This window comes from Thunnus albacares, chromosome 19 (genome assembly GCF_914725855.1).
Source record: "Thunnus albacares chromosome 19, fThuAlb1.1, whole genome shotgun sequence".
In the NCBI taxonomy this organism is placed as follows: Eukaryota; Metazoa; Chordata; class Actinopteri; order Scombriformes; family Scombridae; genus Thunnus; species Thunnus albacares.
The window spans coordinates 11912525-11930884 of record NC_058124.1 but is presented as its reverse complement, the minus strand read 5'-3'; the positions used below and the strand labels follow the sequence as shown (position 1 = coordinate 11930884).

The 18360-nt window shown below is 41.2% G+C and overlaps 2 protein-coding genes across 2 annotated transcripts; both read left to right on the top strand.

The window, feature by feature from the left end:
* On the top strand, nucleotides 1–8137 carry LOC122970163 (transmembrane protein 196). The gene is made up of 5 exons (XM_044336227.1): nucleotides 1–463; nucleotides 3535–3591; nucleotides 6393–6528; nucleotides 7118–7236; nucleotides 7373–8137. Exons 1-5 carry the CDS (start codon nucleotides 299–301, stop codon nucleotides 7442–7444), a joined length of 549 nt encoding a protein of 182 aa, XP_044192162.1. The 5' UTR covers nucleotides 1–298; the 3' UTR covers nucleotides 7445–8137.
* A 2131-nt stretch (nucleotides 8138–10268) lies between these two features.
* polr1f (RNA polymerase I subunit F) lies at nucleotides 10269–16213 on the top strand. The gene is made up of 4 exons (XM_044336445.1): nucleotides 10269–10606; nucleotides 13487–13628; nucleotides 13739–13947; nucleotides 15097–16213. The coding sequence occupies exons 1-4, from the start codon at nucleotides 10305–10307 to the stop codon at nucleotides 15596–15598; spliced, it is 1155 nt and encodes a 384-aa protein (XP_044192380.1). The 5' UTR covers nucleotides 10269–10304; the 3' UTR covers nucleotides 15599–16213.
* The last annotated feature ends 2147 nt before the right edge of the window (nucleotides 16214–18360 follow it).

Below are 18360 nucleotides of genomic sequence, written 5' to 3'. Positions count from 1 at the left end.
TGGACAGCGCTAGGCGGCACACACGCACTTCTGCAAACGGAGGAACTTCAGCAGAGCGCTCTCATTAGAATAATACCGCAAAGCCAGACCGCTTCTAGCTCCAGTTTTATATACTTTTCTAATCTCTTAGGTTCCCTTTACTCTTTTGACTCTACTTGGACCTACTTGTTTGGATAAATCCCTGTTTTCCTGCCGGGTATGAGTCAGTAGAGCTGCGCCGTCCTCGGAGCACCGAGAAGCGGACTCCTCTCGCCCTCTGTCCGCCTCCTGCTGGAGCTGGAGAGATGCCCGGGGCAGGATGTGCTCCAGCCGTAAGATCCTGTGGAGCCTGCTCCTGCTGTCCTTGGTGGAGGTGGGCCTGGGTGTGGCGAGCATCGTCCTGGGAGCCGTGGGCATCAGCTGGGTCCGGGGAGAGCACAAGCCGCAGCAAGGCGACGCTTCCCCGGTCTGGAGCGGACTCTGTGTATGTCCTGGGAATAACTCTTATCCTTACTTTCCCCCTTATTTACCTCCAGAAAGGTTAAGTATGTCCAGGGATGTAATGCAGGGCACAGGCAGTTTAAACTCAGAAGCATCAGCCTTTATACTTATCCACCTTTGTAAGGAATGTTTTTTTTTTGTGATTCTTTAAGAGTTCAGACTGTACACCTTTGTATAAAATGAAAATAAGGCATGTGACCACAAAGGTGTGTAAAGGAAAATGAATGATTGATTCTACTTTGAAATAAGGATAATGGTCGTTTTAATATGATCTTTGTCAGTTTATCAGCATAATGGTAGAAGTTGCGTTGCAATACACATCTTTGTTAATATGAAAGGGATTCTTTTGGTTTGGTTGATGATTTTCATACAATGACACTAACTATAAGTTTGGATTTGAAACACTTAAAAATCAGAATGAACATTTTCCTAAAAAGTTTTTTTTTCTATGGTTCAATTATAAGCTTTTTCATTATTATTATTTTATTGAGTGTTGGTTTGAGAAAGAATAGTCTCAGTTTTTGTTCATATTGGTCATTGTTTTCCCAATATTAATCACTAACTGGATGTTGTGGTTTATCCACCTTTTTATTTTTAACAACATCCTCCCAGTGTTAAGATCTGTGGTTGAGACTAAAACATTGTGGTTATGTTCGGTTTGAAAGACTTCATGCGTTTGCCTGTTAGATGTCGGAGAGTCTATTAGATGCCTCTGTGCTGGAGCTAAAGATCAGTCTCATTAATTCATGCTTGAATTGTTGCTCAGAGCTGGCGAGGGTCAAAGCTTTTACCCACAATCATCCTCTCTGTCTTCTGCATATGTCTTCCCCGATTGCTGCACCGATTTCAGCCTTGTTGACTTGATTCTGCTACTGAACAGTAAAAAGTGGAGTTTCTGACATTTTTAGTGGCCATATATCATAAAAGAAACATATCTACAAAATTTTGAGTATCTAAAAGACTCCTTTGTGTACATAAAACAAAAAGAGGGAGAAAGAGATTAGTATTGGTTGCATATTTGAATGTGTCTGCGCATGTGAAATGTGTGCACTTCCACAGCGTACAAAGCTGATATGCAATGTGACGTCTATGTGTTCAACCTCATCAGCTGTTGAGCGCTGTCTGCTGAGTCAGCCACCTTTGTCTCATGATCACTGAAAGGTTTAGGTCTGCTGTCATTAAGACTGACTGACTGACCACTGTCCTTATAGTAGATTGGATGTCAAACATTAATTGCAGTCACAGTTCTACATTATTTCCAACAAATTAAATGTTCAAAGTTTTGGGATGATAGATTTACTGTCCTGCAGAAACAGAAAAGAGATCGTCAATCATTTCCTCTATTTTTCAGTGCATATACATGGCTTTAACGGAAGTTATGAAACAGTTTGTTGACACATGAGATGAGTCAGATTAGGTATTTTAAGTTTTGTGCTGAGTTCACTGGAGAGTCGTTCTTTAAGACTGTTGTCTGTTTCGGATGCACCAGACAAACTGCTTTTTTCTGGTGCATTCAATGAATAGACATGATCCAGAAGACTTTTTGAGACTGTAATATCTAAACAAAAGGCCCGATCTCAATTTAAATCAATGCATCCTTAAAAATGTGAAATTAAACAAACTTAGCTAAATCCCGAGGGCAGACAGACCCTCAAGGTTCTGAGGTTGTGTGATGTGTTATATAGTACAGTATATGAACATTTTAATTCATGTTACAAATATGAATTAAAAGGGAAATGAATCTTTTTTTTCTGTATCTTTAATGTTTTTAAAGTGACACTGAGGAACTCATTTCACCATATCTGTAAACTGTTTTGTGTCTTAAAGTCCAACTGATACTAATGACTGATTTTTTTTTTTTTTTACAGCATACATATCTGTAAATTATGTCCTGTGTGCTCCTTTAAGAAAAAAAAAAACATACACAAAAAGGTACAAATTTTGCCCCCTATGGTTGCGTTGATTCATCAGAATATTGTTTGGACTTTGTCTACTCAGATGGAGTTTCCACACAGTGAATACAAATGTTTCATTTTAGCATCCGGCTTCACAACAAAGGGCCGCAGACGCTGAACAACAACCCACATGAGCTCTCCTGCTGGAGTGGCCTTCTTAAACATGAACACACATCTTGTCCTGTACCTTATAAACATTCAGCGGTGAAAAAGAGCCAGACCACTAATGACAGTCAGCAGGCTTAAATAGCTAATTAGCAGCTCAGCTGCAGCACGTTAAACAGCATGGTACCTGCAAATGTCACTTTGGTCCAGTTAGATGCTGGTGTGGTGCTTATTCTTCAATACCACTGCTAATAACACACAGTCTGCTCATGACTTGTACGCTTGTTTGTTTACTTTGTCTCTAGTTCCCCTGCCAGGCTCAGCCTGCCAGCTGCTGCCAACACAGACACCTCCAGCCACTGAGAGCAAAAGAAGTGTTTCTGATATTTTCCCAAGGACCTTTTTTTCTTCCTTTTAATAATAAAAAGCAACTATTAACTTTTTTTAAAGCCACTGACAAAATAAAATGTGATTACAGTTGGACAAAAAACAAAGAGAAGACAAACTAAATGTACCTTTTAGACCATTAACAATGCCCAATAAAGTACTGTCAAACTACAACAGGTACTGTAACTGATACTGAGATTGGAATTGACAGAAAGCCCATAAGTCATCACACACACACACACTCACACACACAGACTGCTGCTTGCAACTCAGCAAAATATTGCAGCTCACAGCTCAATGTGCTGTCTCACTTATAAGCTCACTCTGCCAGCAGAATACGCCACCGTGCTGTTCCAGTTCAGTCTGAATCACTGACATCCAGGACAATATGGCTTCCTGCTAGAAACCCACAATGACACACTCTATTTTTAGGGGGAGAAAATTGCATCTGAAGAACTCTGTGTACACAATACATTCATCCTTCCTGTTGTCAAGAAGGGTAATCGGGAAGGGAAGTTTATATAGTTTCTTAACCAGCAATTTTCTCAGTGATAAACTTACTTCTGGAATTGTTTATTGACTCTTGTGTTGTTCTCTCTCTATTCAGTTTCTGGTCTGTGGGATGTGTGGAGTGCTGTGTGCTCGAAAGAGGACGGGCCTTATTGTAAGTACTTGTATATCTTTTGTTTGTTTGTTTCCCCCTAAGAGCCAGTCATCTGTTCTTTATCTTTTCTTATGAAAATTAGATTGTGATCTCTATAAAGAGCATATTCCTACCGCAGCAAACAGGAAGAGCATTCAAGTGATGTGACACACAAGCGTGTGATGACACAAGCATGACACAAAACTTTAAAGTTAAAGGGGATATAATATGCTTTTTGTGATTTTCTGTCTTGTACTGTATATATGGTTATAATTTTGGATATCCATGTTAAACATTGTCAAAGGTCTAAAACTTGAGGTGAATATGTAAAAATGCTCTCTGCAAGTCAAAAGGCAGGGCTTTAACCTGCTCTTAACACTCTGTTTGCTAAGTTACCTATACTTCCTCCCCGTGAAGACCCCAGATCATTCATGCATGCCCACAAAAGGCCATCTGTTTCGTACTCTTTGTTGCTAAAGCTGTTCCATGGACTGTTCACATTGTCTACTTGCATATTTTGGATTGGATTTGGGCTTGAACAGATGTATTTGTGAAGTTTCCATTTTGAGTAAAGAACAAGAAAAAGAAGTGAAATTCTACTACTACTGTTTATTTGCGTAGCCTCTGGAAGCACTGAAAGTCTGCTATGGGGCAGCTTCTAAAAGCTAACCAATAAGAATAGAGTGCACTCATCAAGAGGAGGGTCTTAAAGAGACAGGATCTAAAACGACCTTTTTCAGACAGAGGCTGAACTGAGGGGCTGCATAAAGAGCCAGTATAAAATCAATAAGGAGCTTTTTTGAACTGTAAATCATGCAAAGATATTCCAGTAGAGCTCCAGAATAAAAATACAGACATGGAAATGTGCATAATATGTCCCCTTTAAAGTGTTATAGCATTTCATGCTTTTCAGAAAGTTTCCATCCTTACAATTAAAAATTAGTATTCAGTGGAAATCAGACATTATTTCATCTCTCTGTGTGTCTCCGTCTTTCTCCCTCTCATCTTCCCCTCTGTTCTTGTCAGATTTTCTCGCCCTTGGTTATGCTGGCCTCAAACAAACTTGATGAGATGAAACATGACAAAACACTGAGTGATGGGTTTTGAAGGCCAATTCATCCATTAAAGATTTGATCCATGTTATCAAGATCTAGTTCCAGCTGACTGGAACAAAGACCACTGGAAACAAAATTCCGACACTACATTTTCCATTTTGTTAAGCAAGAGAGCCTTTAAGAAACCTGAATCGATGTTGATTATTATGTACAGAAAATGGACAGTTAGCTTTATGTTTCTCTATTGAAAGATTATTTTGAACCTCAGATACTCATATTCAATGAAAACAATAGAGAATAGTATCAAATATCAGTCCACGCACAGCAGTTATATAGCATATGTACTCTCAAGTGTATGTATCGATGTTGAGTCTGGAGGATGCAAATGTATTGGCTCTGTATCATGAGTATTGACAACACACACAAGGACTGTGTACCCCTGGAAGTTTCCAAGTAAAGACGGTCCAACCCTGTCGAACACTCAAAGGTGTGTGTATATATGTATGTGTGTGTGTGTTGCCCTCTGAGCAGGTGCATACAGTGTGTTCTGAAAGAGACATCTGAGGAAACCAGAGGAGACAAGCAGTCACCTCTCCTCTTCACTTTCTGTCATTCTTTCTGTCTTTTTCACTCAATGATCGCCTCACACACTCTCACTGTCTCCGAGCCCTCGTGTTTGTCTCCGACTCTCTCTGTCTGTCTGGCTGTCTGTCTGTCTGTCTCTCTCTCTCCTGCGGATAAGGTACTAATGATGGATCAATGTCAGCACAATCTGCTGTAACAGAGACATCCCTCAACCTTTGTCTCCTTCTGTCTCACCCTATCCATCCCCACCTATAGTCTCTTTCTCCATTTCTTTCCCGTTTTCATCGCTCTCATCCATCTCTCTGCCTTCTCGGCTCACTCTCATCCTCCCACTCGTTTCGGTGCTCTAACCCTCTCCATCTTCCTCTGCTCATCTCATTCCTTCCCCTCCCTCCCTGTCTGCCTGTGGGGTGATGATTGCATTAGGTTGGTTTGGCTCCGGACTCCTGCCAGCCGCTCTCCACACTTCACCGGATAATGACTGAAATTGGAGATGCCCTTTTCCATGCGGTTAAAGGCACTAAAGGCATCTGTACTGGGAGCAATGAAAGAGAACCTGTACTCTAGAAACAATAGACACACACACACATACCTGCATACACAATCAACAGAGAGTTGTATTGAATCAATTGGATTTTATTATTCTGACTGCAAAGTAACGGAACTGCAATCATTTTCCCATCAGCTCACGTTGGAAAAATGGGATTCTCATACTGGGATTGAATTTTCCAGTTGCTGATTACAATTCAAGTAATCTGTAATGTATGATTTATTACAGGCTGAGAGTAAAAATCTTGCCAACCCTCTAACACACAGTCAGGACACACACACACACACACACACACACACACACACACACACACACACACACCAAATGAGTGATGCAAGCATATTTACAAGCTGTGCAATATTTCTGGATGAGACAGTTTGCTTTGAGAGCGTTCCAATTTTCTAATAGGAAATGAGATTTATTTTGTCTGATACACATTACTCATTGCAGCAGCCGCCATCCAAAACAGCTGAATGATGGAGATGGAAGCTTAATAGTAGTTTGTATCTCCCATCTCATCATATTTTGTCAGTTTGTTTACATATTTGTGGATGGGATATCAATTTCGCCATTTTCATTAGCATAAACACACACACTATCTCTCTCTCTATCTGTTTCTCTCTGTCTCTCAGATGATCCTGTTTTCAGCGTGTTGTATCTGCGGTCTGATCGGTGGTATCCTCAACTTCCAGTTTGTTCGCGCACTGAGCAAACGACCAGACTCCATGCACTCGATCCACCTGGCTGCCATGACTCTGGCCTGTCTGGGTAAACATGAAATTAAACAACACAACAATATGTGATGTAGCTGTTTTCCCGTAAAAATCAAACTCTGCTGAGTTTTTTCTTCTGAATCTTCCCTAAAGTCTGTTTTCCTCACCACATCTCTAACATCTTATAAAGAGTATGACGCACTGAAGATGGGATAACAAACTCTTCCTGTAAACTCCACCTCCACTCAAAAATATGTTTTTCTTACTGTTATTCCAGTCAGATGTTTGAGCTTGGCTGTGCAGAGTGATGTTCTGTATTTACACTTGAATGTTTTCACATTCATCTACTGAAGGTTGAAAGTTTAACACGTGCACGTAAGAGCACAATTGTGATGTCACAACTAGTTAGGAAGCCAATCATGGTCCAGTACGTATCTTGCATACACGGAGGCCTGAAACCTGAGAAACACTGAGAATGGGTTTTTTCTGTGAAGTAGAAAACATCTTGTGTCCAGGAGTTAAACAGCTGCATTTTCACAGATTCAGGATTTTCTAATGATTTTCATGTTATAAAACATGTCAGGGGGGAATCTTAAAAAATAAAGAATTCCTCCATTGTTTCTCCCTGTTCCTGTCTTGTCCAGGCATCTCCTCCTGTACCTTATCCACATGGCTGACCTGTCGCCTGGCTAGCTCCGAGCAACAGAGGATGTTCCTGGAGAGGGAGCACTCGCTGCACCATTCACACGAGATGACCGAGAAGGTAGGACATGATAGCAAGAGACAGCTTCATATCGGTGCACTTGTCAACATGATGGTCTCCAACAGGTGAAGGAGAATGACTGAAAAAGGCTTGAAAGTTCATGGAAATATGTTTTTTGTGTGTGTGTCCCTAACAGGAGATCCTGGACAACTCCAGTAACGGCATCCCTCAGATCTCCTACAATGGACACACCGCCATATCACCATGATGACGCACCACCAACACCAACAAAGGCGACTTGCACACACTGAAACAGAGACAGTTTATGAATCGCTTGCTGTCAGCAGACAAATACAGCATGTACTTCTGCGGCTGCAGCATATAACCATATCCTGACTACAGGGGAGTGAACCCAGGTCTTTCTGTAGCCGGAGCAAAACCAACATTTGGACACTAAGAGGGAGGCGTTTGTGTTTCTGAATAATTATGCAAACACGGGTTCAAACCCCTCCCTCTGTTTAACTCAAACCAAAGCCGGGATGGAGAGCCGCTGTTTGGGTGACAATTCAGGTGACAGACATTTGCGTGACATCATCTGACCTTTAAACTAATGAGCAGAACAGGATAGATTTTATCCAATCAGATGCCTCAAAGTGATGAGCACAAACCAAGCATGCAGCTGATTCACTTGTTTTGAAGAGCTACTGCTATTTCAGTCTTGATGCCCTTAGTCCCTCTCTCTCTTCTCGTTATGGGTTTATGGAATGCAGATCTTGAGATCAGTAAACTGTATATATCATCTGATAATGGAATGCTTTGACATGAAAATACATTGATGCGCAATGTACTGTATATCATGCTTGTATATCGGGACTCTAGACGTATCTATAAATCAAACATATTTTTTATAAATGCTTCTTATAAAAGTGAATTCAATTAAAGTATGACAAATCTGAACGATGGTCAGTCTAGCGTGGATTATTTCAGAGAGTTCTATAATATTTTTCATTGCAGTTGTTTTTGATAGATTAATTGAGCAGGAGGATGAGTTTGATCCCAAAATATGGAGACTGGGCCCATTTCATCATACTGAAATGTCTAAATACAATAAATGTTTATCTTTTAATAAATGCATGCAGTTAATCTTAAAACCAAGTGTGCAATATCACACACTGTCAACATAGTCGATGTGAAGCTGGATTTAAGAAGCCACGGCATCCCTACAGGATCTCAGTTTAACACAGTGATGCTTTTGGCTCTGCTCAGGGTTCACATTCTCATCATAAAGTTATGTGATGAAGTAAATCTATTTTACAGCAGCTTTCAAACCTGGATATTAAGTGCTTCACAAAGCAAAAGCAGACACAGCAATAAAAAACAATAACACTCACGACGCTCGCGTGCATGCACAGACACAGACACAGCTGTGAGCTCTTATGAAGACATACAATTGCTCTGACAACATCATGCTGCTCAATACCTCATTACGATGTTTGCCTACTCCAGATAGCACCAAACAGCGGGGTGTGTGTGTGTTAACTATGGCCTACAGCAGCAGAAGCCGCTGGGAGCTCTTGCTGACTAAGAAACCCCGTCACTATTTATCACTGTGACAACTGACGGGAGTTGGCCACGGAGCCCCAGAGAGGACCAGATCCGCACACTGCCTGCTTGTGTCTGTGTGTGTCTGTGTGGGCTTGTGTGCGCGTCTGTGTGTATGTGTGTGTCAAATGCTGAATCATGTGACCTCCTGTGGTGCTGCTCTGTCAGAAAACAGTAACACTAGAATATTCTAAGTGTGTGTGTGTGTGTGTGTGTGTGTGTGTGTGTGCATGTGTACTCTTTGCACTAACTGACACCTCAGGTCACCTTAATGATCTTAATGTGCCATTGCAGGTAAGAACAAGATACAGAATCAATCAATGCTTGATGAACAGCTTTACAGCATTCTTGCCAGGCTAGTCAGACCTGACTTGAAGTTTACGTAACAAAGGACATGGTGGAAAGAAAATGCATAATTTTCTGTAAGTAAATAAGTATTTCAGGGTGCATCATGGCTGTTAACAGCATGCTGTAATTGTAAATCATTTGCCTTTCACACAATTACTAGAAAGATTCACATCAGTTTTCAAAAATATCATCCAAACATTTCTGAACATAGTTTAATTTAGGAATTGGCACCATCTAACCATAGCATCAGCTGAAACAATGGTCTTAAGGGATAAGTTGACAATTTTTCAAGTCTTTTTAAAAACAACAGTCAGGTGCCAATATAAACACTGAAAGAGGTTTTACTCACTGTAATCATTCCTCCTGTTCATACTGACCATTAGAAGATCCTCTCCAAATACACTCACAATGTAACTGATAGGGGACAAAATCAACAGTCTTCATTCTGAGAAAAAAAATGTATTTGAAGGTTTATCTGAAGATAATATCAGTCTCCACCTGTTTTAGTCAGTCAAATTAAGTGGATATCTTCCACAGTCTTTTCAGTAAAAAATCCCTCTGTCTGTCTTGACAGACAGTGTTTTCCTGTTCAGCTGCAGTGGAAGGACCGTAACAAAAAGAGGGAATTTGGCACTGAAAAGACAGTGACTTGATTAAACTAATTTGGATGAAGCATCATATTATCTCCAAATTAACGTTTAAATTCATTTTTGCACAGAAGGAGGGCTGTGGATTTTGTCCCCCATCATTTACATTGAAAGTGCATTATGAAAGGATCTCTTAATGGCTAGTATGAACAGGAGGAATGATTATAGCAAGAAAAACATCTGTCAATGTTCATTTGGGCACAAGAAAGTGGGTAAATCCTAGTTATATTTTCTGTCACTATCAAGGGGTTGCTTTTATTATTTTGCTAAACACAATCATAAAACAAAAATGTAACAATTATTAAATGACTCAAAAATCTTTTGTTCATATATGTAAATACAGCAGTAATTTATCTGGTCAAAAATACATATTAGGGTTTCAACTTGAACACTGGTTTGAACCGTCACCTGTCGTTCCTCCTCCTTACCAGCAGGGGGAAACATAAACAACGTTTTCAATATCTAGCAAAAGTTGAGCCTTCCTTAAAGCGGAAGTCGGTTGTTGTTTGTCTTCCGGTCTTCCTAAACAGCATGGCGAACTACGAACATGCTGAAGACGACCCAAAACATGTGAAAATGTCTGGCGAAACCCCCGCTGCCCGCGCCGAGGAGCAGCCGGCCGGAGAGTCCTCTGTGCCGGGCAGAGACGCGGGCGCGGTCCCGTGCTCCGTCCCGTCGTTCGCCGCCGCTTCCGAGTTGCTGTCAGCGCCGTACTCGTGTCTGGTCATGAACACGCACCGGAGACACATCGCCCTGCCGCCCCTGTACCTGAACAAGAAGAAGACAGGTATACAAGAGGAACTGGAGGCCGATCTGCTCAAGTTCTCCGAGAGGTAGTACAAAAACACACCTTCTGTCCACACAACTTTATCTGCGCTGTCTGTATTTCTGCTGTTCTGCACATGATACCACCCATCATTTGTGTCCACAAACACGCAAACCAAACAATGTCAACTATTTATAACATCATGCAATGTTAAGCCTAGCTGTATTTTGTTTATGTAGCCGTCTTCTGTCTTGAAACGAGCAGTTAACACCGTGGAAGCGCTCAAAACACCAGAGTAGGTCCATTATCGGACACACAATTTAGGTTTGTATTTACTGGCCATGGCTTCACCTCCTTGTCACTGCTGAATGACTGTAAACAAGACTGAGTCCAAGCAGTTTTGAGAAAGTCTCCACTTATTTTAATTAATTAAAGCAGCAAGACCTAAAGGTAAAAACATTCCACTACAATAAAGTCTTGCATTCAAATGTACTGAAAGTAAAGCTGAGATATGAAGCAGGATGACCACTGTCAGTATTACCGTATATTATTGGATTATTATTGATACATCACTGTGTATGCAAGGTTTAATGTTGCCACCAGTTAAAATAAAGCATTTTTACTTCTTTTTATACTGTTGGATTGTTTAATCCACATCACATCATAGTTTATAATATGTCACATATATTTTGTATGTAAAACCTTGATTTTCAAACCAGTAACTATAAGGCTTTGTCACATCAGATGTTATGAGCACAGTGTTCATAACATATACGATGGCTCTGCTATATTCAAGTGGCCCAGTAAGTAAGTAAATAAGTAAGTTGTGACAAGGAGCCAGCATGCACAATACCAGAGTGCAGGACGCTAAAACTGAGGCAGCTAAATTGAATTCAGCCATTTTTAATTTTATTATTTACACCTGCGTTTTTCCAATTGTGACGTGTCAAAATATCTACTGTGTAAAAGACCTATTGGGGTACCCAGAAGCAGGATTGAGAACCACCGGTTTAAAGGTTGAGTCAGTGATTCTGGAGAAAGATTGTTCAATACACTTTTTGTCAGATTCAGTGAATATCTCCTCATGGTCTGCTAGGTGTCTGTTCTGTGTATGTGCTGAAAAAATGTAAATGTGAAACAAACAAAGAGCCACACAACACTATTCCAGCCAGTCAGCAGGGGGCATTCATGCCTGGCACAGAATGGGGGGAAGTCATCAGAGCAGCTGTCTATGTGATGACATGATGACAGTTGTTTGTCTCCAGCACCCGCTGTGGCCAATTCACATAGAAACTGTTTTCTCACAGAACAGATACGCTTCCATTGTATTAAATGTATAAATCCACACTGAATCCAAGACTGTCTCATTGAGCCCCCCTGCATTTTTTTTTATCCTCTGAGTCCGTTTATGTTGGGTTTAGTGAAGCATAATATGAGCAAGCAGCTGTTTAAATCACACAAATATCCCGCTGCATATTTGTTTTGAATTTATTAACCAAATCAATGAATCAATAAATACAAAGACTGTCAAGCTGACATGTAAACTATTTTGGTTCAGTAAATTTTGCTGTCAGTCAGCCTTGTGAAGGCAGTTTGTCCAGCTGCTGTCCTCTCAGCTCCCCACGAGCTGCAGCTGACAGACGGCTGCTTCTGTGGACGCTGAACGAAGGTCGAGTGAGAAGTGTGGAGGCTGCAGAGGGGTGGAGAGTGTGGATGGACTGTTGTGCTCACATGAGACAAAAAAACTTTTTCTGCTTGTGATAAACTGTGAGAAGAACAGAAGTGACTCTACGGCTGATGTATCAATCTGGATTCTGCCATATTTTTCTTTTGGTCGTTGCCGTGGCAGTGTGCGTCCTTGAATTTTGGCGGGCAGAGCTTCTTAAGGAGCATGAAGGGTGGGGTGCATTTGTTTGAGTGTTTAGTTCAAATATCAACAATCTTCCTCCAGAATTACTGACTCTACCTTTAATGAGTGAGGATGACGTGATCATTTTCATCTCTGTCCATATTCTGATTAAGCAATGGATAGATTAGTCAAGAAAATTTCAAAAAATTCCGAAAAGACTCTATTACAATCTTCAAGAGCCCAAGGTGTTGTCTTCAAATGGATTACATCTTACTAACAGTCCAAAACCAAAGATATAAAGAAGAGAAAAGCAGCAAATACATTTGAGAAGCCTCAACTGGTAAAGTTAGTAAAGTGATTCACTGATGATCAGAATTGCTGTCCAGTAAGTTTCTGTCAATCAACTTACTAATGAATCAATTATTCATTTCAACCTGCAGTGTGGAACTTTTACATATAATTGACCGTCTGTTACATTCAAGCCCTTGCCAAACAAGCTCACACAATGCTGATTAATTATATTACTGCTGGATAAATATCTCTGTATTTCACAGTATACAGAGTGTCCAAATCTGATGTCGGTGGCGATGAATGCATACTGTGCATGCATGGGCAGAGCATGCACAACAGAGACTTCTGTCGGTTAGCCCTCTGCTAGCTTGAATGGGGATAAAATAATTTAATTGTACGGCTCCTCTAGACTCTCCAAATGTTATCAATTCTGATAACATTCACCTCCCTGATAGTGAAATGAATCATTTTGTGGGGGTTTTGTGACGCTCAAAACAATTTGTCCACTGTTTTACATCGGCAGCAGTAGCGACGGAGCAGGCTACGACTGAACCTATGATGTGTCGACAGTGTTTTTGTTATTGCTCTCACTGCCAGAAGGGGGAGACAAAAGTCCCGCACTCCAGCTTTTAGTATAAGATGACATTATGACCTGCATTCTGTTGTATTTATGTACAGGTATTTTTTTGTGTAAAAAAATGGAGCTGATGTGACAAACAGAAAAATGTTCCAAGCCATATTTTACTGTATTAAACTATTTTAGTTCCCACCAAGCTCAACTCAACTCGTCCTGTCTTTCTCTCGCAGTCTGAAGGGAGTTCCTTTAGCTTACGACAACATCAGGATAGTGGGGCAGCGTGGACACATTTACGATGACAGTGGCTACATCCACATGGAAATAGAGGCCAACTTTATTGTATTTCAGCCCAAAAAAGGACAGAAACTGCTGGTGAGATTTAATCTACATTTACAGCTACATTTGTAAGTTTTTTTTTAAAACCTCTGGCCTGTCTGCATCGTGTTTAAATCATTTTATTTCTACTGTGTTTCTGTTTACAGGGTAAGGTGAATAAATTAGGTGTAAGCCATGTTGGCTGCCTGGTGCATGGCTGCTTCAACGCCAGCATTCCCAAACCCAACCTGGTCTCCATGGAGACCTGGAGGGACGCAGGGCCGAGGATCGGAGCTGAGCTGGAGTTTGAGGTGACAGCGCTCGATGCCGACACTGCAGGGGTCCTGCTGATCAGAGGAAGGCTGGACAGAACCAGGCAAGTGTGCGTGCGTGTGTGTGTGTGTGTGTGTGTGTGTGTGTGTGTGTGTGTGTGTGTGTGTGTGTGTGTGTGTGCGTGCTTGCTTGCTGTACCTGCATCATCTCTGCAAGCACGGCACATCTCTGTTTACTTTTGTGGGTAAGGAGTTTACATGGAGAGTTCACTAGAGGCTACAATCTGGGGCCATGTCCACACTAAGAGGAATACATTTGAAAATGCTCTTTACACATTAAAATGATCTCATCTGGATTCTCTGTTTGTAATAATACTGAAGTCAATATCACGATTGTCATCTTTAACTCACAGTATCTTGTTAAGTACACCTGTGCACAATATTCTCAGTCCTCACGGTGCAGCTCTGATTAGTTATTTGTACTGAAAAATAACACTGAGTTAGTCATATTTATTACCATATTCAGAAGTTAAGAGCACTCAGGTATTTGTTTGCTAAAACAGGGAATTTAAAGTAAATCATGGCTTTCCTTAACGTATCTTGTGAATATCATAATAAGTCATGTAAATAGATTTGATAGATTAACACTTATCTCATTATCTTATTATCCGGATCTTTCAGAGTGACATTATTTTTAACAAACGCTTGTGTAACAGACAGGAACACAAGGGAGACACTGCTATACTGCTTTAGATTCAGGGTTAAGTTGTAGTTAAGTTTGGGATTAACCCTGTCAACATATGCAGCTGCTGGTAAACAAAATTAGGAACTCCGCTTGGTTGTTGAAGAGCTGTAGCATTCATTTTCTGACACACTGTAGCGCATACTGAACATTCTTTGTTATATTTACAGTTCACTGATAACGTCCAGCACACCTACCTGCCTGTCTTGAGCATCTCTCCCCTGCACACTCGCCTCACACACTCCACACTGAACGCTCCTAAAGAAGCTGCGTTACTCTGTTATTTTCTATTTGCCCAGCCCTATAATCAAGTAGAATACTAATGATAGTAGAGCTCTGAGTCAAACGGTTTTGTTGTTGGATAGTTTTTGAATGTTACTGTGTTGTTTGAATGTTCCCTGAAGCGAATAGTTTTGTGTTGTAGAAACTCGCTTTATATTGTTTGGGAATCAAAGTGTTGAGGATGCGGTTAAACCCCCGATTGATGTCCTTTTGTCTCTTTGTATCTCAGGGTCCAGGAGCTGCTGGCTATGGGTGAGAGCTCAGAGTCGAACATCCCTGCAGACGAGCAAGAGCCGCCAGACATGGAACCGACCCCAGAACCCACCGAGGAGTCTCCTGATGACACCCCCAAGAAAAAGAAGAAAAAGAAGAAAGACAAAGTCAAAGAGGAAGAGGGAGAAGAGGCGGTAACAGTAACGTCCTGCTCCCAGCCGGATGGCAACACCACTCTAGAGCTGAACGGAACAACAGACGACGCGAACGGCAATGAAGCCGGCGAGAAAAAGAAGAAGAAAAAGAAGAAGGAGAAGCGACTGAAAGAAGAAGCCGAAGAGGTGGAGCTCTCTCCAATGGAGATCCACGGCAGCGACTCCAGCGGTTACCATAGCGACAAACCAAACAAGAAAAGGAAACACGAAACTGGTAGTGACATCACATCAGGGTTTAGCGAAGAATCTGAACCACCAAAGTCCAAGAAGAAGAGGAAAAGTGACATTGAGCAGTTTGCCTGAGAAAAGTATTATGTCTGGAAAGCAAGTTGTGTATAATAACTGAGGCCATTTTTATGACAACCGTGGTTCTGGAGGAATATACTGACGTGCCTTAGTGATTAAACACAGTTTTAGCAAGCAAGATTTCTGTCCCGTGGTGGGTTCTTCCGTTAAAATCATTTAAACAGAGAGTCAAACATGCAGATGAGAAGAAAGAAGAAAACTTCACACATCAGGATTCATTGGATTGCAGTTTCCTTACTTTACCTGATGGGGGAGCAAAACTGCTTCATTGAAACACACTTGGGACATAAGACGAGAGTGAAACCTTGTCCACATTTTCTCCTGTTTGTTAGTGAGGGTCAAAGGCTAGACAAATGAGAAGGCCAAACTCCATTTAAAAAACATGTTCTGTTGCCACCATCCACTCCTTGATAGGATTTTCTCGATGATGGCTGCAAGGAAGGAAGGAAGAATGTTTTCACAGCAAATATTCAGTATTCTACAAATGCATCCTGCACAGTGCAGTCAGAAATTATTTGTCCTGCATGGATAGTTTTCACAGGAAGGTGTGTTGTCTTTATTTGACTGAGAACCAACAGAAATGGAAATTAAATATATATTTTGACATGTTTATACCGCTTTCACGTTTTTATTCATTTGAAATGTCTGTAAAATCTTAAAAAAGTTTGAGAATCTACAACATTGCTTTGATTTGTAGGAAAATATATCTGTATAATGACGAATAATTTCAAGAATTAATGTTTTTCATGGCAAATCCTCTCACGGCTAGCTCTTTTATGCTGACCAGTGGGTGTCAAGTGATAAAGTGCTGAGAGACGGCCTAAAGATCTTTGTGTTTTCTTTACCCCCACCTCCACACATACACACACACACACACACACACACACACACACACACACAAATCCTGCCTTTCAGTGGGGAGTCTAATTAGTTGTGAGGTGCTAAGAGTTGGAGAGCTTATCGGGTGCTGCCCAAAGAGGTCAGATAAGGAGCTGCAATTAACTCTGCTCATCCTCTGTAACACCTGATCGTATATTTCTGTCACCAAGGTCTTTATATCTCCTTTTTTTGTTGCTGTTTTTTTTTATATTACATTTCCATATCCCAAAGATAGGATAACTTAAGAGCATTTTAACCACTGCAACAAATTCAGTCAGATAACTGAAAAGAAAGAATCAGTTGTTCTATTTATATTGAGCTACACTTGATGTTATCCAGGGCTGATTGTAACCAAACAGCCGTGTCTCTTAAGAAATGACGGTACTATTCTCTGATGAGGTGCCCTTAATAAAAGAGTTATAAGTTACAAAATCCATTAACAACTTATTAACCCTTACAACTGCAATTTTGACGATTAAAACTCTTTATTAATGACTTATTAACATTTATAACTTCAGGCGATGTGGCGAAATCCACAAGCACATATGAATGAATTGCAACTGCATCATTACCAAATGCAAAGGACAATCAATGGGATTTATCACAACTTGGCAGCCCAAAATTGGATCTTTTTAATGGCTTGTGACTGACTTGTATTAGTAAATGAATTATTACCATTTATATAGACATTAGTTACAACTTATAAACCCTTTATAAAGGACTCTTTAGTAGAGTTAAATACTTAATGAACTGACTCACTGAGATGTTACAGGGTCAATCCTGCTAACAGCAGGCACACATACAAAATAGAACAGATGCAAGCTCATGTTTCATGTTACTCATATTTTAGCCTTTAGCAGAAGAACAGTAACTCCATTTAAAACTTTTTTGATGATCTAATGTACAATGTAGTCTCATAGTCATTACAAATCACTCCCGGCATTCTCAGAATACTCTGTTTGACCTCAGATTGAGTTACCGCCACAGTTTTAACTGTACAATGACACAAAGTACTTATTATATGAAGGTAGAGAGAGATTAAAAAACAGTCTCAAGTGGACTCTAAATGGTTCTCTGTTTGTCCTCCCATGACCTACCTCTGCCTTTATCGCACTCTTATGCCCGATTTCAACCCCTGCCCGTGTGCACCTGTGCCCGCCCTCCCCATCACCACTCATTTATCTTGTCATTCCTCCTATCACTCCCTCATGCCGACTCCCCATCTTTCCCCATCCTGCCTTCCCTCTCCTCCTCCTCCTCCTGCTTGTCTCCCTGATTTATAGGAGGCGGCGTGCAGTTCACACACATTCCACTTCAGACGCCCCCCTCCTGCCACTGGACTCTCATATCTAGGCACGGTCGTTTATCTTCATGATCCTCCGATGGAGAGAAGAAGAGGGAGGGCGAGAGAGATGAGACAATAGGAGGAGTGTTGTTTTTATTGAGCAGGCAAGACTATCTTTTCCTTACACCTCTGTCTGCCTCTCGCTGCCTCTCTAGGAGTGTTTTCTGGTGTGTGTGTGTGTGTGTGTGTGCTCATGTGTGCAGAGGTTGGCTGGCTCTCTATCTCCTGTGTCAAAGTTTCCAGGCTGGCGGCTCCTACATGAAAGAGCCCGTGGAGTCTTTATGGAGAACAAACGGCGCCCTGACGCAATATTCCAGGTTCAGGACACACACAGGCAGCAACGACCCATGCCACACACTCACTGGCTCTCTCACTCATGCAGACACACCACATCCACAACCCGCAATCCACAAATCCCCATCCTCGCACACCCCCTTTGGCTAGGCCTAATTAGTTAGTATGTGGTCGGCACTCTGCTCTATCCCAGAGCCCCAAATGGCAGCAGGTCATAAAACCTTAAGTGTTCCACCAGTCA

Bases quoted from the DNA above. Each gene is read 5' to 3' on its own strand.
- LOC122970163 (XM_044336227.1), top strand. From the start codon at position 299: ATGTGCTCCAGCCGTAAGATCCTGTGGAGCCTGCTCCTGCTGTCCTTG. The intron at 3,592-6,392 runs GTAAGTACTTGT...TCTGTCTCTCAG, and splicing joins GAAAGAGGACGGGCCTTATT to ATGATCCTGTTTTCAGCGTG. The intron at 7,237-7,372 runs GTAGGACATGAT...TGTCCCTAACAG, and splicing joins CACACGAGATGACCGAGAAG to GAGATCCTGGACAACTCCAG.
- polr1f (XM_044336445.1), top strand. From the start codon at position 10,305: ATGGCGAACTACGAACATGCTGAAGACGACCCAAAACATGTGAAAATG. The intron at 10,607-13,486 runs GTAGTACAAAAA...TTTCTCTCGCAG, and splicing joins CTGCTCAAGTTCTCCGAGAG to TCTGAAGGGAGTTCCTTTAG. The intron at 13,948-15,096 runs GCAAGTGTGCGT...TTTGTATCTCAG, and splicing joins GGAAGGCTGGACAGAACCAG to GGTCCAGGAGCTGCTGGCTA.